This window comes from Benincasa hispida, chromosome 10 (assembly GCF_009727055.1).
Source record: "Benincasa hispida cultivar B227 chromosome 10, ASM972705v1, whole genome shotgun sequence".
Classification (NCBI taxonomy): Eukaryota; Viridiplantae; Streptophyta; class Magnoliopsida; order Cucurbitales; family Cucurbitaceae; genus Benincasa; species Benincasa hispida.
In genome coordinates this window covers 31,265,230-31,279,054 of record NC_052358.1, presented here as the reverse complement: position 1 = coordinate 31,279,054, position 13,825 = coordinate 31,265,230, and the positions used below count along the sequence as shown (strand labels likewise).

Below are 13,825 nucleotides of genomic sequence, written 5' to 3'. Positions count from 1 at the left end.
CTTCTAGATAAAAATTTTCTCAATACCTTCTGGACTTTCAAAACCATGTTCTTTACATACCTTGTTTTATTTTATTTTTTTAGCATTAAACTAATTTTCCTTGTTAATCAAAATTTTGTTACTGTGTTTTTTTTTTTTTCTCTTAACAAAAGTATGTAGAAAATAACAAAAAGAAAAGAAAAAGGCACAAAAATTAGTGATATAAATAAGACTCTAATATTGCATATATAAATTGTTTGTTACAAGAAATAATGAATAAAAATAATAAAAGAAACACAAGATGAATCAAACAGCAATAATCAAAATATAGAAAATAATGGTTCTGTGATTTTTATTTAAGAAAATGGGTGTATAATAATTAGAAAAATCATAATATTCATATTCATATTCATATTCATACCAGGCTAAGGCTAATCTTAATCCTTTTGACTAAAATCACCGGAGCGAGCTTGGTTTTTCTTATATGGATTTGGTCTACAGATCGGACGGCGGAGAAAGAATCAAAAAAGCCACTGAGATTAATCAGACGTTGACGGTGTTGCAGAGGAACATGAGGGACAATGCGGACGCGTCGCCGCCGATTCTCCCACTCCCAGTGAGTCGCTCGTAATAATCCACACAAAACAGAGAGAGTGAAAGTTGAACCTCATCCTGAGTCCAAACTCGCCTCACCAGGTCCGAGTACCCGAGTCGACTCAGCACCGGCCGGATACTAACCATGTACAGCCGTTTGTACCCTCCCAAAGCGGCCACCACCGATTTCACCGACGACGGAAGCGGCGATGTTACATGACGGAAGCAAACCTGTTCCCACACCGATTCACTTCGAGCGATGGTGCACCAGAGCCGGCAGACGCATGTGGCGACGCCGAGCGACGGTCCGTCTAGCCGCTTGAGGATTTCAATCAGAATGTCGAGATTGTCGTTGATTAAGAACTTCCGTCTCTTCTCGTTCGGCTCTGGTATGTGATTCTTCTGCATTGTTTATGTTTAAGCCCTAGAGTAATTAGGAATTTGGTAGGTGAAACTTGAAACTCTATGCCTCTTTGATATATATGGAATTGACAATTAGATTGAGAGATGGAAAGAGAGAGAGAGAGCTTGATCTGATGGAAATTCATTAACAAGGAGAAAAAGTCTAAGATAGGATTTGTCTTGCTGTGCGTCTCGAAGTTCGCGTGTTTGTGAAAATGTCTGTGAGAAGGATTGAGAGGGTATCGAGGGGGGAGGAGATGGGGCCAAAGAAGAAGATCCAAACCAAAAAAACCTCAAAACCAATGCAAATGAATGCGATGCTGCTTAACTTTCTCTTTCTTTGGTTTTCTTTTTTTTTTTTTTTTTTCAAAAAACAAATTGGTTTGGGGCTTAGCAGAAGCTGTAGTTGAATTTAGTTTGTGCATATTCCAAGAATTTGGGCGTGTGTCCTTTGTGATTTGGGAATCAATCTTCAAAGGAGGAGGGAGGACCTTTGAAATTGAAATCAGCTGTGCATGGATATGTTACTGTCTTTATTTTATTATGCCTATCTTTTCTTAACTTCAGTGTGTGGACTGTGGACCATCTCTAAACATTGTTCACTGGACTCTAATCATGAAACACCAATTTGTGTATAGTGCCTTATCAAATTATGGATTCTTAAATGTTAATGATGTCATGACAGATAATATGTGCAATGAATCTTGATTATAATTGCATTTAGTTTTGCAATCATAGTATAAATTAAAGCAGATGTCTGGAAAAGTGTTTTTGAAAATTCTTGCAAATGAGAAAGAAAGTATTTTTTTTAAGCTTTTATGATGTCACAAGTTGTAGTTAAATAGTGTATCTCTTTGAAGGATTTGATGTCACAAGCTTTTATTTTATTATGCCTATCATTTGAAAGTCCTATCCTATTCCAGAAAACTATTCCATATATTTACTCTTTTTCTACCTAAATGATATATTTTTGTTTGTGAATTTAAAATTGTGACATGTTATTGACTCTATGATCTTAATTGTCGAATCACCCTCAATCTCTCTCTCTAAATCACATTGCTCCGCTCAACCTCCTCTTTCTTCTCACTTCATATAGTTTAATCATCCATTTTTCCTCCCCATGATTTCTGGGAAGACTTATCCATCGTACTCCACAATCTCACATCATTTACTCTCTTTCCATCTCAAGAACAGAGGGATTCTATTTCTAATTCCTAAATGTTTTTTCTTTTCCATTTCCCTTTTTTTAAAAGAAAAATGTCACTGTTTTATTGATGCAGATTTTAAGTAGATGGCATGTTATACTTAAGACTTTGCTCACTCTCGTTCTTTAGTCATGTCATTCCCTGTCCCTCTCTTGAAGAGAGAGTTAATGATTTTCAACTTTAGGGATAGGCAGGCCAGAGACACACACCCGGGGGGCAGGGGTGGAACTTTTAGACTATGAAAAACGTGTTGACAATCACATAATTGTACCATAGAGGTATATTTTGCATTGTCTTTGCTTATGAGATATCTAGAGGTTAGCATTAAACTTGTATGCTTGAATTAAAATTATTATTCTTAAAATTCTGAATCTTGTTGGATGGTTCATTTCTATTACAAAACGTACAGTTTTTTTCATATGGTATGGCCTTCATATGATACAGTGATACATACACATCATACTGAGGAAATATATGCTGGAAAACTAAAAACAAAATAGACAGAACTTTATGCACTTAGGGGAAAAAGGTGAACCAGAAGACGATAAAATGCATTAAAAAATGTTTGAAAATAAGAAGTGTTGTTTGTGAGCAGGAAGAAAAGTCAGAGGGAAACAAGCATCATAGGTTTCCTCAGAAAACAATAAATAAATAATGTAAATATGTTTGAGAATTGAGAAAACCCATTGAAAATCATAGACAGGGTAATGCCCATTTGATTGTCTGATAGGGTTGTCACAGAAAGGAAAACCCCAAGTCCTTTGAGACAGAAAGCATATAATAAAATAAAACATCATTATATTGGGTGTTAGAATTGACATTTAGATTTATAAAAAGACCCTTTAGGTTGGGTTGTGGGGAAAGGACTTAGGAGGAGGGAGATTCTCTTAGCGCCCCCCCCCCCCCCCTGCCCCCACCTCTATATTATATTCTTTTAGGGTTTCTGAAGATGTTGTTTTGTTTCATGTTGGACTTGTCTATTGGACTCATCTGAGAAAAGCACTGTTCCCAAGTCTTGCTGAGAAGAACTTAATAATTGCAACAATACAACAAGAAACCCCTAAAGGTCAATAACCCATACAAAAATTCTTACGTTTTCCATTTTCTCACTCATTTGCTTAACCTTCTGTGTTAAAAGACTGCCTTTCGTACTTACTTTGTTGTTGTAGAGTTCTTGTCATCATCATCTTGTAATTTTTCCTTTTTTACAGCTTAATATTGCAATTCAAGTTATTTAACTCCCCCCCTTTTTTATTTTTTAATATTTTCCATGCATACATTTGCGTTCTAATACCGTGTTTACTTATATTGTATGAGCTTAATATTTATTTAATCACAAGACAGTGACATTTTCCCATTTTGCTGTAAATCTTCTTTCACTTTTTGGGGGTTTCATCAATTTAGAACAACAATTTCTTTAATGAAATGTGTACTGCCTCTTGCTGATTTGCATAATATTTTGTTAACTCTGCGTTTGTTTACATTTCTATGTTTGAAAGTATTGTGTGCCTATGCAATAAAATAGAAAAATGGTAAATTATACATTCGTTTCATATATTTGTTTTACCCTCCATGGTCCTAGAAATGCTTTGATATTGATTTTTCATGTCAAATTTGTGCACGTGATTTGGTTTTGTATGTAGATACTTGTTTTTATACGATTTTGAAATTTGAATATATATGTGTACTAAAAGTAAGGTAGATTTTGGATGTTTTTGCATATAACACAAGAACTTAGGTCTTGATAAGTTTCAAAACCTACTATATTTCAAACTCAGAATTCTACTATTACTAGGTCACTAGAAACAAGCTTAACAGTGAACTATGTTTGAAATTAGTTCACTATTTTTTAATTAATTAGGGGATGGAGTTTTATGATTTGAAAATTAAGCTTATAAACATTGTTTTCCACTTGTAGGTTTTTTTATTTTGTCATCTACTTTCTAGCATGGTTTTCAAAAACCAAGTCAAATTTTGTCAACTAAAAAATAGCTTTCAAAAGTATTTGTTTCGACTAAAAATGCAAGTGTTTTTTTTTTTTTTAAAGAAATGTGAAAAAAAAAAGTGTAAAAATTGGGAAGCAATGTTCAAACTAAAATCATTATTAAATCAAACCTAAATGTTGAACTCATCTATTTTTATTTGTGGCAGTTTTTTTTGTAAAATATTAAACCTAAAGTGAGGCATAGGAGTTTACGAATTGAATTGGAATTCAACAAATTTTGAGGAATTTCTCTCTCTTAAGAACAAGAACATGATTTTTTAATTGGTCACCTCACTAACAATAAAAAAATAATTAGTAAAAATGGTAAACATTAAGGGCCGTTTCGGCCCCCAATTTGGAATAGGCTTAGCTCACTCAGCATTCGAGGAGTGTGGAGTGTGTTCAGAAAATGGGGCTAAAGATTTTTGTTAACTCCCCTTTTTCTACCGTAATACAATTTATAACTCAGCATTTACATAACCAACTCTTTCACCTTCCAACGTTAGCGACCACATTTGACAATTAACTCCGGAAATCACCTTTAATGATCATTCTGACTGCCAATTCTAGGAAAGATCTCAAAATTAAGTCTATTTTCTCTTTCTTACAATGATTTACATTTTTCTTATGTACAATGGTTGAATTCTTCGAAAAACTAAAAAAAATAAAATTAAAAGTTATTTTTTTTAGTCTTCAAAATTTAGCTTAGTTTGTTAAACCATTAGTAAAAAGCAAATAACAAATGAAGAAATTTGGAGGTGGACATAATGTAATACACTTAATTTTTTAAAAAAATAAAATAAAATAAAAATAAAAACTAAAAATTAGATGGTTACCAAACGGAGTCTTGGTGTTTAATAGTCTACTTTTATATTTAATATGACATCAATTGAAATATTTTGAGTTCATAGAAAACCAAACAATCTTGGATAGAAAATCACTTATGAAGTACAATTACTTTATGTGAGGCAAAGAATCCGTATCAGACACGTATCAAATATCGATACTTCCTAGATACGTATCTATTTCTACGCGTGCATTTTTTTTAAAAAAAAAAAAAAAAAAAAAAAAAAAAAACAAGTAAGTCATCTAATCTTTTTCAATATAAAACTAGACAACATATTTAAAAAGCTTATTGCTCGAGTCCAAAACTAAAAGGAAAAAAATAAATAAAAGGTCAAACCTTAGAATCATCTAATCTTCATCCTCACATTTGAATTCCTACAAGTCCACCAAAATATAAACCGTTCGGATATCTTCAACAATTCAATGAATAAGTTATTTGTTTATCTTCATACTTCTGCATACCATAATATGAATAACTTTTCTATTCCATTTTATTAACTATTGTACTTCAACATCTTAGATGTTGCAAATGTTGCCTTTTTTGTATTGTATTTTAGCATTTGTATTCTATTTTGTGCTATTATTATTAACATGTATGCTAAATTTATCTATATCCTAGATTTTTTTAAGAAAAAGAAAATATATCTTCAATATACCAGTATCATCTTTTTTAGAAATATATATATTAAAACCATGGTGTATCCTTATACGTATTTGTATATTAGTTTTTTAAAAATTGGCGATCGTCATATCTGATCGTATTCGTATTGTTTAACTGTATCTGTGTTTGTGTTTCATAGAAATTCACTCTTGTAACATTTTCAATATTTAACAGTTTTTTGAATATGAGTTTCTAGAGAGCAAATGTTGAGTTAAATTTTGTAGCGGTACTTTGTTAAAAGAAGAAAACCGTAACAAAGGTGTTAAAAAATTTAATTACTTAATTTTGTAGATTCAAAGTAGTCCATAAATACCCCACTTATCTTTCTATCAAAACACAATTTATCAGTAATTTTTCCAATAAGTACTTTTGAGAAAATGTAATCAAACACATGAGTGCCTTTTATTTTAAACAGTTTTTAAATGAAAATGGCTTTTGAAATACACTTTTTTCTAAGCAATTCAAACATATCTTAGTTCAAGTCTTTTATGTTAAAAGAAGATCGAATTATTTACAAAATACTATATTTAACATATCATTACTTAACTTCTTATACCAGACTAAAATACTCTACACCATAAACGTAAATTATTCAAGTTCACATACTAGTATAATCCAATAATTTGTAATAACCACAAAACTATTAGGACCAACTTTGTGGAACCTAGCTAACGTTTATTTATTTATTTATATTTAAAAGAAAATTGATAATTGGATGGTAAAGTAATGGAAAAAAGGATAATGAATGATGATTAAAGGGGTAAACTAAAATAATAGAAAAAAGAATAGAAGTTTGTTGGTGGCAAAACACATAATGATAAGTACTTGGGAACAACATGAAGAAAACGAAAAAGCAAGTAGAGAAAAGGTAAACAGAAGACGACTCTAAAAACAAACAAACCAAATAACAATCAATTCTTCTAAAATCAAATGCTATTCTTAATTTTAATCGCATCTTCCCTTTCCCTTAACTGCTTCTGCTTCTCCTTTTTGCTTCTTCAACCATGAAGCTATGGGATCTCAACTCATCTTCTTCTCTATAAATCAAATTTCATTACTCTTTTTATTACTAATACTTGTATAATCTTGTCTCATCTATGGCTTTTCTTTCAACTATAAATTTGAATAGCAAAAGTTTGCAAGTGTGTTCTATAGTGGAGCAAGATTGATTTTATCTATGTTGTTTCTTAATGTTTATTTTTGTTGACTTTAGGAGTTCTAAAATTTGGTTTTTGGCTTCTTTTGGCGGTTTATTTAAGAATTGTTTATAATGACTTCCTAAGTTAAGTAGTTGTAAATATTGCCATCAAGTCCAAATTATTAGCAGATATAGTACAATACCAAAAAAATTACAAATATAACAAAACTTAGATAGTCTATCAGTGCTAGATCATAACACTGGTAAAAGTCTATCAGTAATAGATCATGTCGTTGGTAAAAGTCTTATCAGGGATAGACCGTATAATTGATAGACTTTGCTATATTTTCAATTTTTTTAATGTTATTATACACTTAATTATTATCCCTAAAAATGATATCCATTGTAATTACCCTAAAAAATTATTCCAAATCAACTCATAATGAGTGAATTTGAGTTTTGATTTTTGGTTACTAGGATCCTCTTTGATTACTATTTTGCTTTTAGCTTTATATTGTCGAAAATTATATTTGTTTCGTCACAATTTTTTTAATAAGCTTCTCACCTCCTTTAAAAACACATTCCAATTCTAAGCTAAATTTTAATAACTAAATTAAGTATTTTTAAAACATTTTTTTATAGTCTTAAAAAATTTGTCAATGCCTCTAAAATAATTTTCAAAACATAGTTAATAAAAATTAAAAATTATAAATAGAAGTAATGTTTATATGTTAGATTTTAAAAAGTAAATATTTTATTCAACTAGATTTAATGAATTAACTTCTTTTTTTTTTAACAATATTTAAGTTTGAATTTAGTTTAGAAAAAACTTTGCCTAATAAATCACTTATAGAATGTGTAGATGAAAATAATAAAAACTTTTGTAGAGAAACTAATGAGAAAAAGCGCATATTGAAAAAATAAAAAGAGTAAAATAGCATCGATTGGTTATAAAGGGAAAGAAGTTGTACATTTGTAAGAAATTAAAACGAGTATTTTTTTTTAGTACAACAAGTGAGTATATAAAATTTTAAACCTCTGACTTCGTGAAAAGTAGTATAAATCATTTACATATAATTTTTATTTAAATTCATTCTAAATAAACCACACACATGAATTATTTAAGTCAAGAAATTTGAGGAGAGGGCAGGGAAGACAGGCTGGAAATCAAATTCATCAATCAGCCCATGATTTTCCAAACACTTTCGAAAGAGTTGAATCATGATGGGCCTAAGAAGTGCTTAAACTAAATTGGGCCGAGCCCATATTGTTGGGCCGCTTATGGAGGTCCAAAATTCCATGTAGGGATGTATCCAATAGGGAGACGGTGAGGAAGAAATTCTATGAGTCGTTAAAAAGTGATTATATAAAAATCTCAACTACTTCGTGTATTTAGTAAGATTGATTGTGAATAAATTTTTCAAATTCACTTTTTTAATCACGTTTATTCTCACAATTTTTAAAATGTGTTAGCTACTAGCTTTTAGAGTAGATTCAACTGTTATTTTTAATTAGTTTTTTATGGAACAATTGCAATTTTAATAAAAAAAATTTGAAAATTGAGCGTGTGTCTCTAGGTTTTACTTTTTTGAATACATATCAAAAAACTTCTGTTTGAAAATTTGATTCTGGTTTCTATATGATTGTCATATGGTTGTCACACCTGCAATTACAAAAAAATTGAAATCATGGTTTTGGTTTATTAAAATGCCATACAATACAATTTTCCATATTTTATGACTTAAATTTTATTTTGTGTATTTGTTCACACAACTAATTTCTGTACCCTAAATTTTTAAATGGATTAGTTCAATCCTATCAATTTTTTCTATAAATAATACCATATTTTTTAATTCTTTTTTTTTTAAAAAAATGCACATATTTCTCTTATAATAACAAATAATCTAGAGTAAAGAAATTTTAAATTTAAGTGGAAAGCCTATATGGTATAATATTTTTAAAATATGAATTAAGAAAAAAAAAATTGTACAAATTCTAAGTGTGGGTCTGTGTAGTCATTATGCTCACTTTGGAGAAGTTTGAAGACTTTCTATTTCAAACGAACCACTACGTAACAAACTTTAATGATAAGGTGATTCTCAAATTCTTTTAGAATATAATATAATTATCCATTAATATAGTGTTTGTACCATCGATCTCAAAATCAAAGGTTCGATTCCTTCATCTCATACTTTATAATTATGAATGTGGGTTTTAAAAAGTATTAGTAAATAAAAAGTAGTTAAAAGTTGAATTATTTAAAAACTTCTTTTCAAGAAACACTTGAAAGATGAATTATCCAAATGACTTTAATGTCATTAACCAAAAAATCCTCAAAATATGTAGTAAGAAATAAGAACATATTTATGATCGCTAGAATCATTTGAAATATGATGCAACCAAATAACTATGTATTTAAAATAAGTTTGGAACAAATATAAGATATTAATTATCATTTTTTATTATTGAAAATAAAAAAATCAAATAGTTTTCAAATGAGGCTTAAATGTTGTCTTTGAAAAAAAAATGTCTCTTAAGTTTTTTTTTTTTTCCTATTGGTTATGAATGTGATGTTAGGATTTTGTATATCTATATATATATATATATAAAAAATTAACGAGAGTCCGAGACAAAAGCCTCCTCATTGATAGTAGAGGAGAACCAAACATAGTCTATGAAAATGACCCTACAAATTTTTTCAGAGTAGGAAGAAGGGGTATTTACAAAACAAACACCAAAATCACCAAAATACAAAATTACATTTATCACTTCCCTTATCAAATACAATATAAATAAATATTCATAAATTTTGTACCAATGTTCCCTATAAAATTGAATGAGTGGTCGTAAAAATTGATATTTTGACCCACATTTTTATTTGATGTAGTATTCATATTATCTAAATGTCAAAATGGTTGTAAAATACTAGTTATTTTAAATGGGTCTCTTGATCCAAAAACATAAATGAGCCATTTTCTTCGATAACCAACTTTCGGGCCTAGGTTTAGAATTTAGCATTTAAATTGAAGGTTTATAAAATCCAAATTTAATAAACTATGTTTAGAGGTTAATTAAGGAGTTTGAGTTTCGAAAAACTATACAATGAAGTAAGTAAAAGAATAATAATAATAATGTCAGAGTGAGTTTGGCTCAATGATATTGACATGTACTCAGTTAAATCATCATCTTCATAATTATTTTACCCAAAAATAAAATAAAAAGTAATAATACAAAAACATATAAGTTCATCCCAACAAACTTCAAACTTGACAAATCTACGACTACAAGACAAGGGATGGTGTTGACTACACAAGTCAAACTCAAATCTTCAACCAAGATATTAAACAAAAGAAAAAGGCACTCAACAATATACTTCTAAAACTTTTGGGTATTTTTTTAATTAAGTCCCTAGATTCTAACAAAAAGTTTTTATTTTTATCTATAAATTTTAAATTTTATTCCACAAAATCACAGAAATTGACACGTTTGCTAATATTTAAAAATTGGTTATGGAAACTATCTATGAAATAAATGATAAAAACAATCTTAATCTTAACATAGTTTACAATTTATCATATTTACACATCAGCTTCCAAGTCAATTATCTTTCTTGATTATGATGTAAAGTATATTTTTATCAACCATTTCAAAGTTGAAGAATATTTTGCAAAATGAATGTAAAAGTACAAAGATAAAAATGAAAAACATGATTAAATAAAACTACATAGTTTAGATATATTTTATGTAAATTAAGATTAAAATCAAATGAGACACAATAAACAAATATAAATATCGCAAAACAAACATAACTCAATTAACATATAAATGCAATAATAATCTGGAAGTTCATGTTTTGAATTTACATTCCTTCAATTGTACTACAAAATAAATGAATAAATATAAATATTGTCTATATATTAGGGAGGGAGGGGGGCAGGAAGGCTACAATGGTAGGGGACCGTTGAGAGAGGAAAATAGTGTCTGACCACACCAACTCTTCAACTTTGTACTTTCAACAACAAAATAAACATACCACTTTTTCATTTTTATTTTATTTTGTAAAAAAAAAAAAATCAAAAGAAAAAACAATGGAATATTTGGGCCCCAACTTGACTTCGATCTCCTGTTATAATAGTTGAAAGTATTGTAATATATATGTAAAATTATCATTGTCTACTGTATTTTCGTAATCATCTTCTCTCCTCATTTGTAATTCATACTAAATTAATCTGCACCCCAAGTACATATTATTATAATCTATATTAAAATAGTCTACATCTCAAACATAGACTACTATGATTTACAGATTATAATAATCAATTCGAGGCTCCAAATAGTTCATAATATATTATTTTAGTTTCTATATTTTAGAATTGGTTAATAATTCTTGAATTTAGTCGTAGATGTTATTAATTTTTATAAAATAAAAAAGAAGAAGAAAAAGGGAAATAATAATAATGAGGAAAATAAAAGGAAAAGATATTGCAGTTATATTCTTCTATCCATACAGAATCCTTGATTAGACATGAGCATGTCCTGCCCTTTAGTCAAAAAGGACGGCTGTCTTTTCCTGGCCCCACCTTCTTCCCTCTCTTTTTCACGCGCTCCGCCTCCGCGCGTTCATTCACCCCACCAATTCAATTCATGACCTTTCATTCTCAATTAAACTTCATATATGTTAATCTTGTATTAATAGAGATAATTGTCCTTATTTTATTAATTTATGTTAACTCTCCATTTTATTAAATTAGATCCTATACTTAGGTAAGTATCTACTTAATATTTCTCACCCACTAATTTTAATATCGAGTTACATGTAACCTTTATAAATTTAGCTTCTATAACATCTATTTTTGTATAATTTAAGAATGGTTTAAGTAGTCATTAGTGTAACTTCTTATATATTGTAGATTAAAAAAATCATCCATCTATAATGTGATATTATCAAAGGCTAAATACACGTTCTAGTCTCCCATGGTTGGATAACTCCTATTGTTTTAGTAATTTACATTTTTAACATTTCTCAACAATATTCATCTTGGTGGCCAATATTAAAATTGGTTGATTCAACTTATTTGACTTTCTACTTAGAGTGTCAGCAAATTTTATGAAAAAAATAAGGTTACATCGGTTATAACACATGTTGATTAGGATTCTACATTGAAAAGACGAGAACACCTCACAATCTTTAAAACATACACGAGTTACTTCTCTTATTGTCAACTAGTTTTGAGATTAAAACCTCCTATTTATTTAATATGGTACAAAGCTCATGAAATCCAAACGAATATTTGGTTTAAAAAAAAAAAAGATCCAATCTAAGAATAATAAGCTTAAACAGACACTATCTTGAAAGATATGTTGATGATTCGACATCGAAAAGATAAGGGGACCTCACAAAAATTAAAATATATATGAACTATTTCTCTTATTATCAATTGATTTTGAAATGCAATATGTATCATGGAATCAAACAATAAAAAGGTGTCATAGTTGTATTTGTATTTAATCACATGGACAATATTAGTTGAAGTGGTGGCAGTGGGGGAAAAAGGTGGAACCAAGTGAAACAAAAATAAAAGAAGAAAGGTTAGAAATAAATGTAGTAAGGCAGAACAGAAGGATATTGGAAAGTGAAATTGGGAGTAAATGCAGAGAGGGGTTGGGCATGGGCATATATATTAAGGTCTATCTATCTAATCTAGAGTAGGGGAAAAAAGTTTCTTTAGCATAAAAATAAAATTTTAAAAACCACAAAAATATATATATATATATCAGAAAATTGACAAAGCATAGATAGCATTTGGTTGGCTGGGCAGGTGTAATTTTAACTTCAGTTCTCTCTCCCATTATTTGCAATTCTAATTAATTAAACCACTCTTTCATTCTGTTGATAAACTTAAAAAATTAGACCTTTATTCTTTAATTAAAAAAAAAAAAAAAAAAAAAAAAAAAGTAATAGGGTAAATAAAAAAGAGTTATTGAAGTGGGGAGGGTGTAAATGTAACTTGACAATACAAATAAATAGTGATTAAGGTAGTCAGATTCTCCAAAAAAAAAAAAAAAAAAGAAGTAAATTAATGAAATAATAATGTTAAGTGTGTAAAGGAAGCAGTCAGGTGTGGGCTAATTCCTAAACAGAGTTGAAGCAGTATAGAGAGTAAAGAGGGGTAGTACCCAACCCAGGCAGCCATGGGACTGAATTTAGTCCTATACTCCTATTAGCCCTTAGCTTAGCTGCATTTTTAAAAGGACTGATTTTGACATCTCAATCTAACCCTTACCCTCCCCCATCCTTTTTTTTTTTTTTTTTTTAAAGAATATATGTATTCTATCCTATACAAATTCAAATATATATTATATATATTATATATTATATATAAATTATATTTCCACTCATCTAGAGGTTGGTCAACTCTTGTCATTTAGGGACGTTTAGATATTAAGACTATAATAATCATCTCTTGTTATAGAAAATATTATTTTAAAATTATCAATTAGCTACAGTCAATACTATTTCAAAACCTAATTTGCTACAGTTTTTACTACTTTACATTTATACTATTTTATTCTTTGTTTAGTGTTTACTATTTTCTTCTTAAACTAAAATAGTTTACACCTCAAACACATACTATTATAACCCAAACTAAAATAGTCTATATCCTAAACATAAATTATTATAACCCAATTATAATAACAACAACTATATAATCAACTTCTTGCCCTAAATATCCCATTAGAGATTGTATGGGATGTTGAGTTGAGTTCTGAAGTTTGGAGTTCATATTCTATAGTGTGCAAAAGTTATTTTGTTTGAATTAGGAAGTCCATGTTTGGAATGCCATGACCTAATAATATGCTTTTCTAGTGACTATTATTCTAAATATTTTATTCAATAATTATACACATTTTCTAGAATAAAGTATGGATTGACTTTTCTTCTTCTTCTTCTTCTTTTTTTTTTAGAAGTACACATGTATTGTTGGGAGTTTAGATTCATAGGATTTATGGTTTAC

At 29.1% G+C, this 13,825-nt stretch overlaps 1 protein-coding gene across 1 annotated transcript; it reads right to left on the bottom strand.

The window, feature by feature from the left end:
* Nucleotides 1-307: 307 nt before the first annotated feature.
* LOC120089243 (F-box protein SNE) lies at nt 308-4,086 on the bottom strand. The gene has a single exon (XM_039046666.1). The coding sequence runs from the start codon at nt 979-981 to the stop codon at nt 523-525; it is 459 nt and encodes a 152-aa protein (XP_038902594.1). The 5' UTR covers nt 982-4,086; the 3' UTR covers nt 308-522.
* Between the last annotated feature and the right edge of the window lie 9,739 nt (nt 4,087-13,825).

Bases quoted from the DNA above. Each gene is read 5' to 3' on its own strand.
- LOC120089243 (XM_039046666.1), bottom strand. From the start codon at position 981: ATGCAGAAGAATCACATACCAGAGCCGAACGAGAAGAGACGGAAGTTC.